At 53.3% G+C, this 21,689-nt stretch overlaps 2 protein-coding genes across 7 annotated transcripts; both read right to left on the bottom strand.

Moving 5' to 3' along the window:
• Positions 1–54: 54 nt before the first annotated feature.
• Positions 55–7,640, bottom strand: SERPINF2 (serpin family F member 2). Its single transcript, XM_025142062.3, has 9 exons — positions 7,573–7,640; positions 6,424–6,487; positions 5,671–5,733; positions 4,289–4,688; positions 3,847–3,990; positions 3,457–3,660; positions 2,471–2,613; positions 1,698–1,902; positions 55–1,105 (listed from the first exon to the last, which is right to left on the bottom strand). The coding sequence occupies exons 2-9, from the start codon at positions 6,481–6,483 to the stop codon at positions 780–782; spliced, it is 1,545 nt and encodes a 514-aa protein (XP_024997830.2). The 5' UTR covers positions 6,484–6,487; positions 7,573–7,640; the 3' UTR covers positions 55–779.
• A 1,060-nt stretch (positions 7,641–8,700) lies between these two features.
• Positions 8,701–21,667, bottom strand: WDR81 (WD repeat domain 81). 6 transcript variants are annotated; one of them, XM_004946539.4, is made up of 11 exons: positions 21,515–21,667; positions 16,317–19,892; positions 15,747–15,854; positions 15,479–15,669; positions 13,775–13,965; positions 13,399–13,564; positions 13,054–13,219; positions 12,054–12,752; positions 11,754–11,899; positions 11,368–11,547; positions 8,701–10,472 (listed from the first exon to the last, which is right to left on the bottom strand). In XM_004946539.4, the coding sequence occupies exons 1-11, from the start codon at positions 21,576–21,578 to the stop codon at positions 10,146–10,148; spliced, it is 5,814 nt and encodes a 1,937-aa protein (XP_004946596.2). In that variant the 5' UTR covers positions 21,579–21,667; the 3' UTR covers positions 8,701–10,145. The 6 variants fall into 6 exon arrangements, with proteins under 6 accessions (XP_004946596.2, XP_046758566.1, XP_004946595.2 ...); XM_046902610.1 differs by having other exon boundaries at positions 21,537–21,667; XM_004946538.5 differs by lacking the exon at positions 21,515–21,667 and adding an exon at positions 20,913–21,062.
• Between the last annotated feature and the right edge of the window lie 22 nt (positions 21,668–21,689).

Here is a 21,689-nt window from a genome sequence, read left to right as displayed (position 1 = left end):
TGCCTGTTTCCTTTCCCTGTCAAGTCTTTAAATGCAACACCATAAGCAAATGCATTCTGCTTTACTCTTTATTGTTCTGCCAACATAAAAATTACTAAAAAATGCTTTATAAAATAAGCCTTGAAAAATCTAGCATTACTCAAGAACCTAGAATTATTTTCCAGGAACAGGACTGGAGATAAAGGGACCAAGTCCCTCATTGCAGACCCTCCTACAGCAGATCCTAATAGCCAAGGAGTGGGAAAAGGCAGTATCTGAGAAGAGCTTGTGCCTGAAGTGGCTCTGACTCATCCCAAAGAAGACAACTGGTTACTAGTCCACTTGATTTAGAGGTCATTTCCTAGGTGGGTACAAACAGACAGTTTATAGAGGAACACTGTGAGGAAGGCATATTCACAGGAACCAAGGAAGGAAGAGCCATATTAATATTTCTGGCTGCTGTCCAAGCTGCCAGATGCTAATGATGATTTCAGGCTATGCTGGACTCTAATAAGAGTTTAATAAGGACTCTAATAAGAGTCTGGGGACACAGAAATCTCCCTTCCAGGACTGAGAGGCAGAGCAAGCTTTTCAGGGTCAGCAGAGGGGAGCTCTAGCCAAGAAAAGCTCATCAGGGCTGGAATGGGATATCCCAGGACTGGTCTGTAGGGATCTGGAAAGGAAAACAAGCAAGGGATTGCCTTCTGTGGCCTCAAAGGGAGATCACCAGTGGTAGGAGGCCTCTCTAGCTGGTCCAGAGGGTCAAGTAGCAGTCCCAGAACACAGGTGTTGCTCCTCTCTTATTTGGGCATGGTGTACTCATTGTCATCTGTTGCATCAGGCAAGTCCTGTAGCTCTTTCACCTGGGGAGCAGCATTGGGGTTAGGGTTCTTTACACTGCCAATAAAGAGTGGGATGCCCATTTCTTCTTCAAATAGAATGAAGATAAATGGCCGGTCTATGCTGAAGGCCGAGAGCGAGCGTGATATCATGACACCGGTAGCAGCAGAGGCTTCCACCCCATCTTCTTTAAGCTCCATGGTAGACTGATGCTGTATACTGGATACAAAGAGAGGCTCATCTGAGATCTTCTGGAGATTTGGGCTTATGAACAGCTCCTGGAGGCCTGCAGAGAAATGAGCCCAAGTTAACCTTCCCCACCAGCTCTGATTTTTGTCAAAGCTGGCTGAAGAAAGCAGTTCCCTCATCTATTGTTACGTGTATTGTTAAATATTATTTATTTTTAAGCAGCTTGCTTGCAAAACAAAGTGAATTCTATTTATTCTCATACTGAGACTCAGAGCACAGTGTTTTATCTCAGTAAGCTCTCGGTTCTGGGTTTTGTGATCTGCAGTCTCTCTTGACAATTTTTATGCTCTGGATCCATTTTCAATTAGAAAAAAAAAAAAGAGATAAGTTGGCACATGGCAGGAAGTTGGTCTTGGCTACGAATAGGAGAAGCTTGTAAAGATGGGAAGGAAGTGAACGCTGCCTTCCCTATAGTATCATCTCGTTGGAGCAAAACATTTGGTGCTAGGCAAGCAAAGAGTAAGGAGGAGGAGAGGAATAAGGAATGTGAAGGGGTTTTGAAGTTATCTGGAGCAAGCTGTGAGGCACAGCTTTCGAAACAAGGATGGCAGTTTTTAGTGTCAGTGAACATATGCCATGGAGATTGATCAGATTCACTTATGCTGCACAAATCCTGTTAGAGGCCTTACCCATGTGACTGAGAACACTGTTGAGTTCCAGCTGGTAGTCCAATGTTATTTTGGGTATCTTCACTGTGGTGGGCACCTCTTTGGGGAAAAGCCTGCATAGTTGTCCATAAGGGAAGTTCTCCAGCACGTGAGAGGTATTCCAAGTGTACTGGTTTGGTACAATGACCACAAAACTCATATTACCCTTAAAGGGAAACTTGGCCACCTGGAAATAAAACCAGCCAGAAGAATTTATGGAAGAGGAAGGAAAGACCAGAAAGTGATGCTTTAAATTCAGTCTGATTTGTCTACAGAGCCAGCTTAGACACAGGACAGAAACAGCAGCTGGGAAAGCGTCCAGTTTCTTCAGGGGGAGAAGTTTGATGGAATAACAGCATCAGATTTTAGTATTTGGCCGCAGACTGGTAAGGAGGGAACACGTGGCAGGATGGAAGCTCACAGACACCGTACCCATACTTTTAGCTGCATCCTGAAGGATTCCGACAGTATGTTGTTTAGGGGAATTCCTTGCATTATTTCCTCATTCATTTTTAATTCAGAGCTTTAAAACTCCATTAGTTCTCACTTAGTGGGAATACATGTTTGTGTTTGGGTTCTTTTTCCAAAAACTGAAAGCAGAAACTCAACGTTCTTACTGGAAGCAAGGACAAAGGATACTTATTAAAACGTTACGTGTGCTATCCTTGTTAAAAAGTACTTGGTTTGTGGAGAGAATAGCTGGAGAGAGTGAAATAAAATAGCAAGAGGGGATTCCAGTCAAAACCTGTATGCACCTGAATGTCCTGGGACTCCAATGTAAACCAGCTCAAGGGGTACCGCTGGGCTTTCATCATCTCAACCGAGACCACAAAATCATCACTGAGGTGGAATGCATCTGGTGCAGTGAAGCTGGCATCAAATTTATTCCTCCAAAACCCTGTCAGAATTCAAGTTGAGAATCTAGTGAGGTTTCCTTTTGGGTAGGAAAGCAGGACCTACAAACTGCTTAGCTGACACTCTTCCTGTCATGAGTTCTCAGACAAAGCAGCGAGTGGCCAGGCACGTAGGAATGCAGTCAAGGCAGTGCCAGGGCTGCAAGAACCCTAGCAGCTGGAAGCCCTTATCTTCCAGAGGGATTATGGAATAACAAAAGAAACTAGGATTAATCCTCCTGCCTCGGTGTGGGAGATGACTGAAGGCTATGGAGATAAGCAATGTATGTCTAAGTGCTTTGAAAAAATGAGGAGCGTTGCCTTTGTGCTGTGTACAGTGAAACAGTGCTCCGAAACCAAGCAGAAACATTTGCAGATTTACCATGGAAGTGTTTGGCCTTTGTTTTGATGCACAGCCCTCAGGAAGTTAAAAGAGGAAGATGAGCCCAACCACCATCTGTAGTCAGAAATCCACAGAAGCTGCCTCTGAGCTGTATGGTCGGTGCACAGTGGGTTGCATGTGACCTGGTTTGGTTAAGTTGAGCAGTGATGTGCTGCTGTCTGGGATCCTGAACCAGGATGCAAAAATACCACAGGTTGCACCTGCTGTATTCTGGCTCTGCAGTCAAGTAACATTTTTAGCACTTGTGAAACAGTTGGGGATCATTACTGTAAAGAAATCAAAGTAAGAGGAGCAGCAGATGAACAAGAAAAGAACAAGCAGATTGACTATCAGGAAGCAATAAAAGGAGATGCCATTCAGCTACAGCGTTGGTGGAAAAAACTAGTAGATTTCTAACTATTCCTCGAGATGATCAGGCTTGAGAACTAAGACCTATGGAGCTCACCGTGGAAATGGATTGCATTGAGCAAGAGCATCACTGTGTCTCCAGGGAGCTGCTGTAGGAAGGTGGGTATTTGCCCATTAGTTGCCTCCTTTACCCACTTGTTTATGGCCGTGAGGTCATCCTCACTGCTCCCAGAAAGGGTCACAGGCTTTGCCCCATAGAATTTCTCCGACTCCTCCAGGAACTCCTCTTTGACCTCATATCCTGGCAGAGAGGAAGAATTGCATATGAAATCACAAGACCTAAAAATGCTCTCGGTAAGCCAGCCAGTGACACGCCACTGCCCAGGGAGAGCACCCAGGGAAACAGGCATCTCCCCAGGATGGCATTGCACTCTGCCACCAGGAGTTCTGTCCTGCATCCCTATGGCTGCCCTGTGCCAGCTCTCACCTTTCTGCAGGTACACACGTGATGCAAGGCTGAGCGTGGCTCCTGCCAGCCTCCTGCGAAGGCTGCTTAGCATGTGGTGGAGGCAGGGCACAGATTCCAGGTGCATCGCCTCCAGCAGGCGCTTCTCTGTCTGATTGGCTGCTCCTAAAGCAAAGTCAAATCCCTGTTAGTTCATGCCTATGTAGTGGAAAACAGGGACGTTAATTTGACTGCCTCATTCTAGAAACATACTGTGTCGTGCAAGAGATTAGAGAAATCTGAGAGTAGGAGCCCTCTGAGGGCAGCTTCAGTTGTAATAGTACCTAATTAAAGCTGCAAGAATGAGATTAAGTGGAAGGTGACGTATTTAATCTTTGCATTTTGCACGTTGGTTCCCAGTGCCTCCATCCAGGAGGGAGGGGTTCAGGGAAGGGCAGAAGCAAGTGCTGTTCTAGTAAGTTACCTAGTGCCAGGTTAGACAGGGCAAGGGCAATGCTGAGGGGAGACAGGATCACGTTGTTCCCGTTGGACTCTTGCTGGACCTCCCTCAGGAGATCAGTGCTGAATCTCATCAGCCCATTTGCTAGCTTCTGGCTCTTCTTCCAAGTTATGTCACAGCTTTCCTCTTCACCCTCTCCTTCCTCTTCAGAAGAGAGGGTTTTCCCAGAGGGTTCCTGTTCATGACAGCTGACAGCCCCAGCTGTGGCTTTATCTCCTGGGCTCTCCTCTTCCTCAGTTTCAGCTGATGTGGAGATGGAAGGTGTTGTTCCATAGGTCTCCCAGGTGTCTGCCAGCTTTGCATCCAGCAGGGTTGGGATGGCTTCTGGCAGAGCAGACTCTTCATCTCCACCACTTTTCAGGTTCTGGGGAGAAATGAGAAGGATATAGCACTGGGAAAGCAGGAGTCTTTCCTCCTGAATAGGCTTGACTATATAACTAAACAGGTTGAGAAAATAATAACATCTCTGCTCTCACAGAGTATTTGCTTCAATTTGCCCTTTAACCCTGATGTTAATAGCACCTTGATGACTTTGGGAAAGCATATCTTTTATGCCAGGAAAATGGACTTGGGTGAGGGTTCCTCCTCTTCTGCCCTCAGGCCCCCTCCAGGCTCACCACCACCAGCTCAGCACTTGTCCTACGCTTCACTGTTTAATAGATCCATCATCCTCAACCTTGATTTCACCTTCTCACATATTTTGGGACTGCAGATCTGCCTCATGCACTGGTCAGCACCCTGTGCTGCTGTCACAGCCTTGATCCGTTTTGGCTCAGATCCTCCTCCAGGCATCTGTCTCTTCTTGACTTGTCTGGTTTATTCCATCCCTTTTCTCTCCAGATTCCTCATTTTCTAGTTGTCTAAGCTTCAGCCTATAGCACTGCTGCTACTGTCCTCACATTTGCATGCCCTTAAACACATGCTTTTTTTCCTCAGATCTTTCTGTTCCCACCAGTATCCGGATGACTTTCCCCTGCTGCAGGAGCGCTGCACTATCAGAGCCAGGCACGATGGGTAGCATCAGCTATGAGTCTTCCTCCCTCTCACCCTCATATCTAGCTAATTTCTTTGTCTTCCCTTATCAGAAGTGAAATAATTCACTTACCCATCCCCGTGCAGTCAGCCACTGACATTTACTCCATGTGCTGCCCAGCTGCCTAGTCTGGAGCTTCCAACACAAAGGAGCAGAGCAGCAGTGGGTGAGGCAGGAAGAGAAGTCTGCACAAAATGGACTTTCTTATTGCACTGACACTGCTCAATTGCACTGCTTGGGCTCATCCTGGAAAACCACTGCAAGTATCACAGTATAACAGCAAGTCCTTTGGATGGAACCAGTCGTTGCTTACCTTCAGATCCACAGCTTTGTCTGAGGAGAGATGCTGTTGCTCAACAGCATGTGCCAAAGGAAGCTGGAAAGAAAAACAAAGTCAGCTTTCAGATATTTCCTTTGAATTTCCAGAGCCAGCTGACTCTGCCCTCACTCCTAACACACATTCCCTGGGGGCCAGGTCAGAAACTGGCACCAGCCTGGCTGCAGCAGTCCTGAGGTGCTATAGGAACGCAGGGGCAAGCTTTAGGATGCAGAAACGGAGACTGTGGGGTGCACTGAGGGGAGGTGGAAAGGAGCAGGAGCTGGGGGAGGCTGCGAGCGCTGGATTTGTTTAGAAAGAGACTGGGTCAGAAGGGTACAAAATAGTGTATTCTGTAGACATTTTTGCAATGTCAGATCTGACAGGGATCCAGGTTTAAAACAGAGAGAGGGGGGAAAAAAAAAGAAAGCTGTTATTAAAACAATGTCCTGCTAAACTCCGAACGTCATGGTCACTACAAACAATTGAAGCCAAGTTTCCAAAGATTTTCTGCAGAAATCCAGTTGGGTAATGGAGATATCTACGGTAATTGCAGATGGGAAAAGCTGAGAAACCTTTCCCTGCTGGGGTGCAAGCTTATCCCATAGCAGAGGAGCAATCTCCTCCACCTCTTAGCAGAAGCACTGGGCAGTGTTTGCTCCGCAGGCTGGAGAACAACTTCCCTACCCTTGCCCTTGCCCTGTGCTGGCTGGAAGAGAACCCCAGGACGGCTGGAGGGGAACAACTTACCCTTGGATGACTGTGCAGAGCAGATAGGGAGAGCAGCAACAGACCCCAGAGCAACACCATATTTCTGGAACAGAAGGACCAGCCGGGAGAGGAGTTATTTCCAGCTGCCTGGCAGCAGCAAGCTGAGCCTAGTCAGGTCTACAGGGAGAAAATTATCAACCTGGCCAAACAGGTTGGCGCAGGAGCTTGCAGAAAGCAACAAGGAGATGAACAATGCTGCACAGAAACAACACAGGACTCCTGGGTCCAACGCCAAGGCAGCGAAATCAGAGAGGAACACGGACCTGCGCCGGAGCAGAGCAGTAACTGCAGCCGGACTCTTTACATGACCCTCTTCTGCTTGGAACCTGTGCCTCTGACCTCAGCACCCTCATTCATCTGGATTGTGAATGGTATTTCCCTAATCAGTCCTACACACACTGTGCATGTGGGAGAGGACAAGAGCCTCTGTTCCTTCCCTGTGCAAACCACTGAGGTGTGGGCACAGCGTCGTCTTGGCTGTGCCCAGCTCTTGGGAGAAGAGCTACTGACCTGCCTCAGCAATGTGCTGCCTGGAAAGGGGCTTTGCAGGTAGAGAGCACGATACCAGAGGGATTTACCAGCAATTAGTCCTGGAATAGAAAGTCCTCCCCTTCCCAGCACTTGCCTTTCCCTTTTGCTGGCAAACTCAGCCTCTCCCACCCCCGCGCTCCAGTTCCAGTATGGGACAGTGGGAGCTTCCAGGGCGATCAATGAAACCCCACCCACTCCCTGGCCACAGCTTCGACCAACTACTTTTCCTGCTCAAACAGAAATAACCCATCTTCTCCTTAACATAAACACTACATGCCAAAACCCAGGCGTCGGCATGGCTGCCATCCACTTAACTCCTGGGGCTGCTTTGTGCTCCTGGAGCAGTCCCAGCTTCAACCCAGAGCTCACTGGGCTGTGACTACTTGCCCAGCAGAAGCAGCAAAACTTGAGACCATTTCATTCCCCCTTCGCTCAAAATCCTGCTGCCATAACTCCCTCCAAACACCCCTACCCCCCCCCCCCCCATGGTGCCAAACCTTTAACTCTCCACCAAGTTCACTCTCTCCTTTACAAAACCACTTATGCTCATTGGAGGAGCCCCCATTAACCATCAAATTCTCCTTCATTTCTCCTTACCTGAGGCTGTTGGTGTCCACGTTGGAGCTGGCACCTGTGTTAGCCCGACTGACAGCTCTGCATGGGGCACAGCCTCCTGCCCAGCCCAGCCCTCCTACCCGCCGACCTTCGGCACCACCCCCTATTTGGGAATTTGGCAGGCAAATATTGACTTACAGCATCCTGTTAAACATTTGTTTGGGGGCAGGAGAGGGAGTTTGTGTTTTATTCGGGGATGGGGAGACACTTTACGATGCTGTCATTGCAAGGCAACGTTAACCTTGAGTTTACCGGCTCTGAATCACATTTGTGCTGATGGGAAATGCCAGCTGTTCCTAGCAGCAGCTCTGCTTTCCACGTACTCCCTGTGCTGGGAATGCACCCTTTTATTCATAACTCCAGTGCAAAGCTAGGGCTTGGTATTTACTGCCACAGGGCTCTCTGGTTTGGAATTTTCATTGCAGAAAGCCTCAGATGCTTCTTCCCTCTGGCCCAGATGCTGCAGCAAACACGAGGCTCTGTGTTCAGCAGATGGTGGGTGCCCAGGCGCCCTGCAGCAGCGTACCCAGGCAGCATGCATGGGCATCCGAGAGCAGCTGGTGCCTCCCCAGGGCACAGCAGGAACCAGAGGCCCACAGCACCACTCCAGTAAGGAGAAAAAGTCTCAGGGCCAGGCAAAACTCCAGCAGGGCTGTCCAGGAGTATGTGGTTTTGTGCTGTGTGCAGAAAAACCAGCATGGGATATGGCTCTGGCCGTGTCCTCGGTGCGATGGGAGATCCTAAGGAGGATTGCAGCACTTGCAGTGATCCTTTTTGTGCAATAGGCTCATGGTTTCCAAACACCCCAAGCAGTGGGAAGGAATGGAAAGTACAGATCTGTGTTCTGCAACCAGAAACTGCTCCAGGATGTAGCACTGCAACATGGGGAGCTACTTCCCTTTGGAAAGCAGATCATTTGCAGCAGGAAATCCTACCTTACATCCATGGCATCTCCACAGCACCCCTCCTTCAGGAACACAAGCGATGCCTGTATGCAGAGCTTTAGCCTTGGGTGCCAGAGCACAGCTACAGCCACTGTGCAGCATTGCTCCTGGGCTCCCCCAGCACACCCAGCCCTGCACGCAGTGTCCCCACATGCACTTCTCTGCATCTCTTTCAAAGAGTTTATTAGAAGTCAATATTTACATCTATTGCAAATGGTTAATAGGCAACACGGGACTGAGAGCTCCCCATGGATGGGGAAGGATAGCCAGGGCCAACTGCTCACCACCACACCCCTCCCTGAAAGCACAGGGCAGCTTCCCAGCTCCCTGGCAGCTGGATGGGTGCCCCCCTTTCTCCTCTCAGGACAACCCACAGCAGGCTCCTCCTCTGCTCAAGATATGAGCTTCCCGCTCCCCTGATAACAAGAGGGATGGATGGGAAAAGGGCTGCAAGAGAATTGAGGCAACTGCTCCTGCTGCTGGATCAAAGAGCACTCTCCTCACCTTTGGGTCACACAGGAGTGGGAGCAGACAGTGCTGTCCCAAAGGGAAGGTCAGAGGAATGCCACTCTGGATTGTGATCTCAGGTTCTCAACCTGCGGTGGGAAGGGGGAAAACTGAGCACCTTTTTTGCTGTTCTGTCTTCCCCAGAAGCCTGACCAGCACAAAGGAGAGCAGAGAGGATGAGAAAGGGAATTTCTTGAGGAATGCTGCCAATGCATAGCACACAGAGCATTCCTCAACCCGCTCATAATTATGAGACGCAGTGCAGCTAGGGTAGGAACCAGCAACAATCCATCCCGACCTTACAGCTCCAGAAGCAAAAATCCTGATAGAAGCATGCAGTTCTGGCCTTGAAGACCACCCCTCTGCAGTTCATTCCTAAATCACAGGATGAACCAGTACAGCAGATAGGGGGGTTGGGCTTTGGCTGGCTTGCATCCCTGCCTTTGCTCTGGAGCCAGTAAGGCAACAAAAGAGCTCTAGTTAACCTCTCCTCCTCCTATATAGGCTCTCACTCAGACAGCAGAACCTAAACTTAACAGAGTGCATCCTCTGGGCTTTGAACCCACAGATGGCAGGAGGGGATGTGCCCAGCAGCACGCAGCTCTGAAGGAGGCAGTGCCCACTTACGCTATCCTTGTAGGACTACTCAGTGGATCAGGAGCAGAGTGTGAAGGGTAAGTGCAGATGGCAGTAGCTATATGTTTCTATTTGTGTTGAGGGCAACCTCTTACCCCTTAGTGGAAGGGAGGAGGATGCCCATGGTCCACGTTTCTCTGGAGGGCAGCTCACAGTCCCCTGGGGATCAGGCACACACGGTACGGAAAGCTCCAGACCTCTCTGCAGGGGTGACAGTGACCCACAACGCCTGGTATTTCTCCCAGCAGCAGTGGAGGTTTCTCAGTTATGGCTTTCTTTTTTTTTTTTTTCTTTAAGATAGAGAAAGAGGTTAGGGATGCTTAACCAAGTGCTCACTAACAAGTACACCTCCCTCCTGCATCCTCCATTCAGAAACACCTAACTCTGCCTCTTCTATCAGCAACACTGCTGGCTTTCAGCTCTACTACCAGAGCTGTGGGACAGCCACAAGCTCCTGGGCTGGGGTTGCTATGCCAGCAGGCGTATCACACCATTGTCTGAGCCCAGCAGGAGGTGGCATTTCATGGGCAGCACTGCCAGGCTGGTCAGAGTACCCCGGAAATTCTCTGAGCTCAGCTTGGTTGTGCTGACGGGCAGGGCTGAGGACTCCAGCATGGAGTAGACACCAATCTTGTTGGCAACGGTGCCAGTCACCACTTCATTGCCGTAGAGGTCAAATGCATGGATGGGTTCGGATGCAGATTTGTAGTGGTGCAGTGGTTTCTGCTCCAGTTCCTTCCAGACAGTCATGGAATGATCTGAAGAGGAGCTGATTAGCACGTTGCCCTCTGCAGCCTGTGAGAGAAGGAGAGACACTGAATCAACATTCTTGCAGTAAAAACCCCTAAGCTCACCCTGGAATTGAGATGAGCAGGTAGCTGCCAATAGTCCAGCAGTCTCCAGTGCAATCCCCTAGGACAGCCCCAGGCATTTCCAAGCAGCAGGCAGTACTGAACAGCATTAACAGGGCATGCAGGTGGACACCACAAGCTACAGGACTCCCAATGCTGTTAACCTCCTCCAGTACTATTCAAAGTGTTCAAGAGATGGGCTGCAGCTTTTCTCAACAAGCTGCTGATACTCCTCTGATTCATCATCTGTTACTACCGCAGCAGGTAGAGATTATTGCATGGCATCCCTCTCCATTAAGCCACGTGCCATGTTATTTTCCTTCTCACGGACAAGGACTTGGGGAGCTAAGCAGGAAACACTGCTGAAGACAGAAGCCTGGCACGCTTATTAGCAGAGCCAGTGAGAGAGTAAACAACCCACCTCAGTGAACTTTGTTTAAACTGCACTGGGTCGAGGACATGAGCCCAAACCACTGCTCCCCGAGTGGGTAAATATGGATAAGAGTTATTCATTAGAGTGATGCTCCCCACAGGGAGCTGGCAGCCCCAAGGAGAAAGCCTCCATCAGGACACATGGCTACTCCCTGCCCATGCTGCAGACCTGCAGATGCTTGGGAGGGCTATCTCTGCCCAGCACAGGTTGCATTGAGACCACCTGCTCATAGCACGAGCCGCAGGACATGAGAGCCGGAGCAGACACTTAGGGACACAGCAAAGGATACAGGAAAGCCCTGAGGTCCACAGGATGGACTGAGAAGCTCTGCCAAGCAGCACGTGTCAGAAGGATCAGCAAGGCCCAGGAAGCAGCCCCCCACCCCGATCCCTGCTGAACCACTCACCTTGATCTGCAGGATGTCTCCCTCGTGGGCAGGCCACCCCCGCATGATGAGTCCCGTCCTGGTGTCCAGCAGCACAATGAAACCAGAAGAGAAGCCAGCCATAACACTGCGCCCGTTAGGGCTGACAGCCAAGCAGCGGATCAGCCCAGCATTCACCCCGCCGGCCAAGCGAAACTCATGCTGCAAGACAGAGAGAGAATCCAGCTACCAACAGGCTGAAATCTGGGGATCCAGCACTTCTGAGACAAAAGACTCTGGGGCACAGCTGGCTTTCATGGAGCCATCACATCTGGCTTTGGACCAGCCACAATTGCACAATTATTAAGCACATGGATGCCATGGGGGAGCCCGAAGGAATGTGGCTTGCAAAACAACAGCCTCCATACCTGTAATCCTGGCTTCCTGTGGTCAATGAAACGCAGCACGGAGTCTGCACTGGCCACAGAAATGCTGTGATAAGGAGGTGGCATGGTGGTCACAGCTGTGATGGGGGCTTTGCTGTCTAACTCATCAAAAGTCCGGATAAGTTTGCCTGTGAATACACGACAAAGATGATAGAGCTGTAAATGTATGGAGAAGCTATATGGCAGATCTCCAGTCCCTACGGTGGAGAGCCATCAGAATTAAGGCCCCCCTGTCACCAAGGACTGGACCAGTTTATTCCAGGCTGCCCTTTCCCTTCTTACCTGTGAACTGGTCCCAGATGTGCACGGTCCCATCACAGCTCACTACGTGCTGCGATGCCTCCAGCTGGCTCACGTAGAAAACAGACTTCTTGTGTTCAGAGTAGGTGAACCGTGGTGGCACCTCACTGGTACCATCCCCATAGTTGTACAAGGGCCAAAGGCGGACAGTTTTGTCCTTGCTGCCACTAAGAAAGAAGTCCTCACTGCTGAGTGGTGCCACACACTTGATGGCTCCCGAATGCCCTGAGAAACTCTGCAGCTTGATCTGGTGGAAGTGGAAGCGGGGGTCATGCTGGCTCACCCCAATCTCATACTGCCAATATGCCAACCAGTTCCCACACAGCACGTGGGTGCTGCGAGGCAGGTCATGCTTCAGGGTGTTCTCCTCACTGGATGAGCTGGGAATGAAGCCATCAGTGCCAGCACTAAGGCGAAGTAAGCCCAGACCCTCACGCTGAGTGTCCACAGGAACTTGGATGCGGTTCCCGACCAGCACGCTCCCAAAAGTACCAGAGTGACTGTCCTCCTGGGGGCTGGAGAACGCTTCGGTCCCTCGCATATCTTGGTCTGAGCCTGCCATGCTCGGTGCTTGCTCTAGGCCAACCACCTGCAGGTTCTTTGGGTTCACATTCTCCAAGTAGAGACTGGCCAACTTCTCAACCAGCGAGTGGTTGGGCACAACCGTCCGGATAACATCACCTGGAAAAGAGATAAAATAGCCCCCAGGGAAGGAATCTCCTCACCATCATCTCCTACTACCCACAGCAGGACAATGGTCAGCACGTGGCTGTTGGACATGACTTCCCACCAAGCCAGCCACATGCTGTTCCCAGCCTAAGCAGCCTGAAATCCCAGTGGGCTTCCCAACTCTACAAGCAGACCAAACCACCATGCAGAAGCTGTGGGCTTCCCCAGCCAACTTACACCCTTTGCCTTCCCAAGTTCATGTCAAGCATGAGCGCACGGAACAAGGAGCTCTAAGAAAGTAGCCAAGCCATACCTAGCAAGCAAGAGAAGGGGATGTAGGTGATGTAGGCCATCTCAGGGTTAAACACCTTCTGTAACTCCAACAGCACTGCTGGATCCAGAGCCAGCAGCTTCCCTTCCCTGAGGGGCACCTCCATCACCGGCACCTCACAGCCACTCAGCGACTCCGCTGTCAATCCCTGGTCAGGAGAAAACAGGAATATTCCCAAGATCAGATGCTCAAACCACATCATTACACAAGCACAGCCTGGGCTGGGCATTGCTGACACCAGTGCTGGTGTATGCAGCAGGTATGCCCACCACATTCCTGCAGCTGTGTGCTGGGATGTGGCAGGAGCACCCTGTGCATATCACTGACCTGGTCCTGCAGCTCCTGCAGCAGTGAGAACGCTCCGAAGAAGTTTCTCACTGTGTCACTCAAATGCTGCTGCACCATCTCCTGCCCAATCCGCAGGCAGATCAAGGCAATTAGGCTGATTGTCTTAATGCACAGGACAACACGGGCTTGGGCACCACTGGGGAAACTGAAGAGGACATCCATTAGCAGCTTGCCCTACACATATCCCTTTTTCCCTCCTCTGCCTCCTGCTTTGTGTTTTCTGGCATTATCAGAAGGTCTTGAGCAGCACAGGCTCTACAAATGAACCATATCCCAGAGCAAGGACACGTTCATCTGGGTGCAACCAAACACACGTCAAACTGGGGCTGAAGGCACAGCCAACTGCAGCACTCACCCGACAGACAGGGAGGTGAGGAAGCCCAGCACCGGGAGCAGCACCTCCTGGCTGATCTTGGGGAGAATATCCATCAGTGTGGTGTCTGACAGACACACCACGATCTTCTGTGTCAGCGTCACAGCAGCCAGCAGCCCTGCCTCCTTACGGCTGTTCAGCCGGCCGCCGCCAGACCCACTGCCAGGTGCAACCTGCAAAACAAGTTCCAGGATCACCTGAGCTCGGCCTCAAAATCCAGCATGGCAGTGGCAATGGGAGAGGAACCCAAGCAGCAACTCAAGGCTTGTACTCAAAGGATGAGCGTGAACTGATGGATGGATGTCAGGACAAGAGAGGAGCCTGGAGGGAGCTGAATGTGACACCTCCAAATTACATGCACTCCTTGGGGGGAATCTCCCTGCAGGCTGCTCCTGCAGTTGGGAAATTCATAGAGGAGATGGATGATCCTGGACCAGCCCAGAGCACCACCAACCTGGACAACACAGAACAGAGCAAACCTATGACCTATGAGCGCCTCACTGCAAGAATGAATGTCTTCATCACGTGCCACTGTAACCCTGATGCACAGACTGCTGAGGAACAGTCCTTGCACGAAATATCCAAGGCAAAGTCTGGACAAACTTGCCAACTTCTGGAAATCCAGCTGCTAAGAACTTTGTGAGACAGGAGAACATCCTTTTTTTGGTTGAGAACGTACCACCACTGCTTACAGCGATGCCCAACAGTTCACAGCATCAGCAGCAAGACCAGAAGATTTATCTACGTTGTCCTCTTTCCTAACTCCTCAACAAACCAAACACCCAAGAAAAGAGTGCCAATAACAAAAGCCACAAACAATTCCCCATTTCCTCTCTGTTTCTTGTACACCTGCCATCTTCCAGCTCATCACAGAGGCTCTTCCCCTCACAGAATATCCATGCTGCCAAATGCTCCAAGAAGGACTGACTTTATCCTATCTGTGATCCTCCAGCTTCATTGCTTTCGTATCAGGTTGCCAAATGCTATTCACAAGAGCATTAACCCCCCGTCACCCCCAAACAACAACTTGAGGACAGCAAAGCAGAACAGCTGCAGCTGTGATTGTAACTGAGTGGAAAGTGATTCTGCTGAAAAAATGGGATTTCTCCCCACCCCATCAAAAGTCTCCCCTTCCACGCTGGAAAAACTGACAGTGCTTTTCTTGTTTTCTTTAAATGAACAGCTGTGGCCTTTTTCCTTCTAAGTTTTAAGTGATCAAAATGCTATTGAAGTGTTTTTTTTTTCCCCATTTAAACAAGCATCAGCAACCAAAGCGTTTGCAACCACTAAAAAGGAGCAATGCAAAAAAAAGCAAAAAACCAACCACGCCTGTTTTAAACATTCCCCCCCAAAAATACTTTTTTTTTAATGAAAAATTGGTTTGTTTTTCAACCAGCTGCATTACACACATTTTCTTCTCGCTATTCAGCAAAGAATTTCAAGCTGAAAAAATTGAAAACCTTGCCAGTATTTTTTTTTTAATACAGTTGAAAACCCTCCTTTAACCTCTCCCAGCCTGTCCCATCTACCCACATCTAACCCTGCTTGCTCCAGCAACCCCCTGCAGCCTCAGCTGCTCTGACTGCCCATGGTCACCAGCCCACCCCCACGCCCTGCAAAGCACAATTGCTCTCCAGGATCACACATGCCAACAGGCACAGAAAGAGGAGACGAGCTCACACTAACCAGGTAGCTGATGTAGGGCAGGTACTGGTAGGTGAGGACGGGTTCTCCATACAGGTATGCCACGTGCAGAAGACAAGCCAGCACCGGCTTGGACACCTGATCTCCCAGCACCGGCCGCTTTTGGTAGATGTTTCCTGTGCTCAGGGGACCGTTCTCATCATTGCTGGGTACAAACTGCTGCCTGGTGGGGCCTGCAAGGAGTCAACAGCGAGAGCTGAAGCAGCAGCCAGGAGGCATCCAGCACAGTCACCCCAGGAGCAGACATTACCAATGTAGCAGGACGTGAGCAGACGGAGCAGGTTCCTGGCGATGAAGCGGGATGTGACAGTGGGGCCCAGCTTGGCCGAGAGCCACCTCACCATCTTACAGGCTGTGTCTGCAAAACAAAAACAGTTGCAAGGACAACAGCCTGGCACGGTGCAGATTAGCTGTTGCTCACTGCTTCCCAGACCCTGCCTGCCCTGAGGGCAGCTCCCTGGGTCTCTGCTTTGCTGGCAAACTGGAGAGAGCTGTGCTCTCACCCAGCAGCAGCCCTGCAGTCATGCAAAGTCCACACGCTTTAGTAGGATTGGACCTTTTATGCTGGTTTCACTGCTATCCCCAAGATGGGACTATAGACACCCCCAACCCTGTAGTGAGAACTGTCAGATCAAAATAGGCCTAGGTCACAATCCATTTTAAACATTTATCTCCCTGAGAGGATTTAAGGGAGGTATACAGTGATCTAGCCCTATTTCTTCAATTGGGTCCGCTTCTTCCCCCACAGGTCTGTTTCTTCCCTTCTCCCAGTCCTATTTGCCACACCCAGCAGAAAGGCAAAACACTCGCAGGGCCTTACCCAGAAGTATTGTCTGCTCTTTGTCATCAGAGTGATCTGGCAGTTCCTCTCCCTCTCCATCCTCTGGCTCACTGCCGTCATCAGCCAGGGTGACGTCCACAGAGGTGCCAGCATCCACCGAGACACCAACATCCACAGCCCCCACCAGCTCTGCATCAACTGCAGTGTCATCACGCTCCTCTTCTTCACGCTCCTCTTCCTCCTCCTCCGAATCCTCGCTCTGTTTCAGGTCCTGGCTGCTGTCCACCGACTTCAGGCTGCTCTTGTCCTTCTGAGAGTCCCCATCTGCAGGTCTGTCCTCTCCCAGCGACACCTCGCTGGCACTGCTCTTATCACTCAGCCGCCCCAGGCTGAGCGACTCCTGCTCCTGGGGCTGCAGGGACTCCCCGACGTAGAGACCACTTTGGAAGTCCTCACTCTCAGGCAGGTAGGCTTGGTCGTGGAAGCTGACCCCGGAGGTATAGTCAAGGAGGTCAAGCGCAGTAGAGCTGTGCTCCACATCCATTTTGATCTCCTCCCCGAACATGCATGACATGGGGCTGCCCCCTCCGCTTTCATCATCTTCAGCCGCACCGAGGAGGGATTTGCTCTCCTCCCGCGAGCTCTCAATGCCAACAAGAATCTGCAGGATGTGTGGCAGCAGGTTTAGGATGAAGGACTGCAGCCCCAGGCGCACGATGAGCTGGGCCACAAAGCAGTCTGTGTACAGGTAGAACCGGCCGTGTCGGGAGCAGGGGGTCTCATAGGCTCCAATCAATGGCTTCAGGAGGTATTTGTTGGCATTCTTTGGGCCTAGGGATTTAGCTATGGGTTCAAAGAGATACCACGCCGCGTAGACGGCGGTATTCTCCTCAGACATCAAAGATAATATGAAGGGCAGAAGAATCTCCAAGCCTTCAGGAGTGATTTCAGAAAGAATCCCCTCCAGCTGCTGCCACAGCTGGAAAACAAGCTCCCGGCCCTGACCTTCATCTTCTATCTTCTTTGCCTGATAAGTGAAAATGAATTTGTGCAGAGCTGGGAAGTATGTGGGGAAGGGGATGATAGAACTGAAGGGACTGAGGAGCTGTGTGGGACAAGGTGGGGGGAGGCCCTGGGAAATTGGTTTGTATTCAAACAGCTGTACAGTGTCCTTGCCCAACCTGGTCTTTAGAAGCTTCTCCACCGGCACGCTGAGCTGCAGCAGGATGTGCAGCACGTGCTGCAGTGGGGCTGGGATCTCCTTGGGGTGGTAGCGGCACAGGTTACGCACCATCAGGAACCGCTCCAGCAGGGACGCATCAGGCTTTGAAGGACGGATCCTTGGTGCAAATATTATCTCAGCAATCAGAATGCCCAAAGCTTGCATATCCCTCTGGAAGAGGTCAGAGAGACCCAGCAGCGGCTCTTCCCCAGGCTGCTCCATCAGCTGCATATCGCTGCTCAAGCCTTTAACCAGGAAATTGTCCAGTTTCTCCAGTTCTTCCAAGGCCTGGAGCGGATTGAAGCCTTCAGGAAGCGTGATCTTCATGTCATCCCTGTCCGCCTGATCTGCAGCGCCTGCCTTGCTCCGACGGAGGGGTCGGACACCCGAGGCTTTACCTTCGGTGGGATAAGCAGGGAGGGTGGAGGGCTGTGCTGAAGAGCTGCAGGGCTGATCGGGAGCTCTACTACTCACAGAAATGGAATCCAGTGCTTCTGTGCCTTGCTCTAAATCATCTTCACCAGTGATGGGTTTCTCCCCAGACCAAGTGGTTTCAGTAGGAGTAGCCTCCAGGACCAGCCCGTTAACTGCATCAGTCACGGGACACGGGATGTCCTCCAAAATCACAGTCTCTTTGATATTCTGGAGGAGAGGCCGAGCAATGGCCGGAGCTTCAGCAGGAGTGCAGGCAGGTCCCACCATACGCCTGGGATGTGGCTGGTCAAAGAGCTGCACAACCCCATAGGTCGTCAGATGTGTGTGGTTGTCTACCAGATGGAGGCAGACATTCTTCTCCTTGACAGCGTCCTTCCCCTGCAGCTTGTACCCAAAAGTGAGATCGATCCAGTGGTGGAGGTCCTGAGACACCTCTCTACTCTCAAGCAGCATGCGGTGGACTTCGATGAACTCCTCATAGGAGCTGCACCATGATGGCACGTCCAGGTCAGGCATGTCGGGATGGATGGATCTGAAGATGGATGGGTCCGTATAGAACTCTGGGATGCACTCATCCGGGGTCCAGCTCTGCATGCGTTCCATGCTGGCGGGATATTCATTGGGCTCCCACTGGGACCTCACATGGCAGCACAGCACTGACTTGGGCGTCCTGCGAGCCGTGTACACGTAGTAGGTGATGTCCGAAAGAACGTCGGAGATGTGGTGGGGGACATGGAGCTGCTCCCCACTTGACCCGCCAGCAACGAACGCTTGTTTGGTCATCTCATAGGTGAAGTCCAGTTGCTTGTCTCCCTTATTGAGACGGAATTTGGATTTCCTTAGGTCCCTGAACTTGCCGTTTTTGGTTGTGAAGTCCACCACCCATGGTAGAACCGGGTGATAGTTGGGGTCTCCCATTCTCCTCCCAGCCAAACTGTTCAAATGCATTAGGTAGTCGAAGTTGCTGACCCTGCCGTGCACCCACTGCAGCACCAGGTCCCGCAGCTCCTGCTGGCACGTGTAGCACCTCGCCACGTCCCCTCGCATCCCAGCACCGCTTTGCTCATTCACTCGTTCCAGATCGGCTTCTGCATTTGTTTCCTCCTTCCTGGGACCTTCGTACTCCCTGAAGTTGACCCGGAGCCGGCTGCAGAGCTTCTCATCCACAGCCACATCGCGAAGGGAGAACGCCCCGCAAGCCAGCCCTGCCTGGTGACATGCCCTCATGGCCTGCAGCACGTGAAAGAGCAGGAAGAGGATTTTGGCATGGCTGTTGGTGAGCTTCGCTGGGCTGAAAGTCACAATGTCGTGCAAGCAGTACTGGACGTAGGGATAGATAATGTAGAGCATCTCAGCTGACTCCAGCAGAGCTTCTGCCTGCAGCACGTTGGGGCAGGAGGAGGGCACAGAGGATATCCCCTTGGCCGGGGAAGCGCTAGGCACACTCCTGCCCACCTGGAGGATGGGACAGCCGTAAGCTTTCTGCAGGGCCGCTCGGAGCGCATCCAACACCGGCACAGCGGGCGGTGCGTGAGCGTGCCGGTAGGGCCGCACGTAGAGGCAGTGAGCCCGGCCCCACAGGTTGCGGTAGTTCTGCGATGCGACGCGCTGCATGAAGCCGTGCAACGTCTCGGCGCCGCCGCCCCGCGGGTCCGCAACGGGAGGCACACGGAGGGGCCACGTCAGCCGTTCCTTGCACAACCCGTGGATCTCCACCCGGGTCCATCCCGCCGGCAACTTCTGCACGGAGCGCTGTAGGAATGTCCTCACCTCCACCTCGCTCAGCCCCTCCGGACGCGGGCAGAGGGCGGGCAGCGCCCGGCGTTCCCGTAGGTTGGCCAACCATTTGTGCGGGACCAGAGCTGTGACGTGGGTGCCATCGGAGGCGGCTGCCAGCTGCCAGCGGTTGATGCTCAGGTCCTTCTCCACGCTGCGCAGGAGGGCATCCATGGTGGCTCCTGAAGAGGGGAAGGCCAAAAAAGCCACGTGGGGTAAGCGGAGGATTGCAGCACATTAAAGCCCCAAATTCCACTCTGGATGGGGATATTCCCATCCCAGCCAAACACTGCGTTGTGAGAAGGGGGTCAGGAGGGGATGGGGATGCTGTAGGGCTTTGGCAGCACTAATGGTGGTGGATGGGGCTGGCAGGAGAGGCTCAGATGGAGGTCAGGAGAGGATGAGTGCACCACCGGACGTTGGCAGCATTAGGGTGGTGGACAGAATGCTGGGGAGGCTCTCGCTGCCCTCCTGCCCCCTACAATTGGCCCAAACCACCGTATTTGGGGTTTGTGAAGGGACGCAGAGGGGACGCGGCAGACACCGAAGGAGCCCCCCGGGGAAAGGGCCCACGGGGAGAGGCAGCCGCATCCCGTGGCCGGGCACAAAGCCCCTCCCGGACCCTTCCGCATCCCCGGGCTCCGTCGCCGCCGGGGAGTCCCGCACCGTTACCTGGCAGCGGCCCCGCGGCCATGTTGGTCAGGTGACGGCGGTCACATGCGGCCGCCACCGCACCATGTGCCCGCCCGTACCCCCCGCACGCCCCGTACCGGGCTCGGCTCAGCTCAGCCGGGAGCACGGAAGCAGCCCCGGGGGGAGCCCCGCTCGGGGCCGGGCGCGGAGCCGGGCTCCCTCCAGCGGCCGCCGCCCGCGGAGCCGCCGCCGTCGGTGGGGGGGGAGCGGGGCCGGGGCGCGGTGCCCGTACATGGGCAGAGCGGCGGGGCCCCGCGCGGCGGCTGAGGTCACGGTGACGTCAGAGCGCCGCGGGCCGTCAGCTGGAGCGGGGAGAGGCGCGCCGGCGGGCAGCGGCCTTAAAGGGGGCGCGCAGGGGGGGAGGCGGCGGGTGGACCCCACCGGCGGCAGGTGAGTGCGGGGCGGCCTCGAGCCCCCTGCCCTGAGCTCCGTGCCCCGAACACCGCCGGGGGGAACGATGCGGAGCTGGTTCCGGCCGGGCGCCGCGTGGCCCCGACCCTAATCCTCACCCCTGTCCCGGTGCCCCCGGGCCGGGCACGTTCCCGCAGCCCCACTCCCTCCCTGGGTTCGGGGCTGCTGAGGGCACCCGACAGCCGGCATCAGCACCAGCCTTCCCCGCGCGGCCCCTTTAAGGCCGCGGGAGGTTCCCGCCGCATGTCGCGCGTGGGAGTCACGTGGGCGGGACGTGGAAGCAGCGCATTGGCTCCCCGCCCCCCTCCCATTGCAATCAGCTGTTACTGGGGCGAAGGGCAGGAAACTGCCTTAAAGGGACAGCGCAGAGCCGACCGAACCGCACCCCCTGCGTCGGGGCGCGGCCCCTTTAAGGAAGTTGCCCAGTCATCGCGCGGCGCTGCCAACCGCCGGGGTCAGGCGGGTTCCCGAAGCCCCGCCCCCCATGCGCTCCCATTGGTGCGCGGGCCGTGCGCTCACTTCTGATTGGCCGTCGACTTGGAGCAACTTCTCGGAATAGTGGCTCTGTCACCACCGCGAGCGCTAAAAGGCGCAGGCGGCGCCGCCCCGGGCGGGAGGGGGCGGCCCAACGTCAGCTCCGCACCCCGCCGGGGCCGGGCCCTTTAAGACTCCCCCCCTCCCCTCCCCGCCGCCTCCTCACCCTCTGGAAAATGCCAACTCACAGCACGCGGGGCATGCCGGGAGCGCCGCGCCGCACTACACATCCCGGCATGCCGCGCGGCGGGGCGGGGCTGACGGTTTCCTAGGCAACCGCCGGCCAGCGCCCAGCGGGGTGGGCGGGGCGGGCTGCCGGTTCTCTCTTCTTATTGGCCGAG

The sequence above is a fragment of the Gallus gallus genome, chromosome 19 (assembly GCF_016699485.2).
Source record: "Gallus gallus isolate bGalGal1 chromosome 19, bGalGal1.mat.broiler.GRCg7b, whole genome shotgun sequence".
Taxonomy (NCBI): Eukaryota; Metazoa; Chordata; class Aves; order Galliformes; family Phasianidae; genus Gallus; species Gallus gallus.
The sequence above is the reverse complement of the archived record's forward strand: the minus strand, read 5'-3'. Positions and strand labels throughout refer to the sequence as shown.

Excerpts from the sequence above, each read along its gene's own strand:
- SERPINF2 (XM_025142062.3), bottom strand. The coding sequence starts at position 6,483 with ATGGTGTTGCTCTGGGGTCTGTTGCTGCTCTCCCTATCTGCTCTGCAC. Across the intron at positions 3,991-4,288 it reads CCTGTCTAACCTGGCACTAG|GAGCAGCCAATCAGACAGAG; the intron begins GTAACTTACTAG and ends ACTTTGCTTTAG. Across the intron at positions 3,661-3,846 it reads ACGTGTGTACCTGCAGAAAG|GATATGAGGTCAAAGAGGAG; the intron begins GTGAGAGCTGGC and ends CCTCTCTGCCAG.
- WDR81 (XM_004946538.5), bottom strand. The coding sequence starts at position 21,003 with ATGCCGGCTGTCGGGTGCCCTCAGCAGCCCCGAACCCAGGGAGGGAGT. Across the intron at positions 15,855-16,316 it reads AGAGCAGACAATACTTCTGG|ACACAGCCTGTAAGATGGTG; the intron begins GTAAGGCCCTGC and ends TTTGTTTTGCAG. Across the intron at positions 15,670-15,746 it reads GCTCACGTCCTGCTACATTG|GCCCCACCAGGCAGCAGTTT; the intron begins GTAATGTCTGCT and ends GACTCCTTGCAG.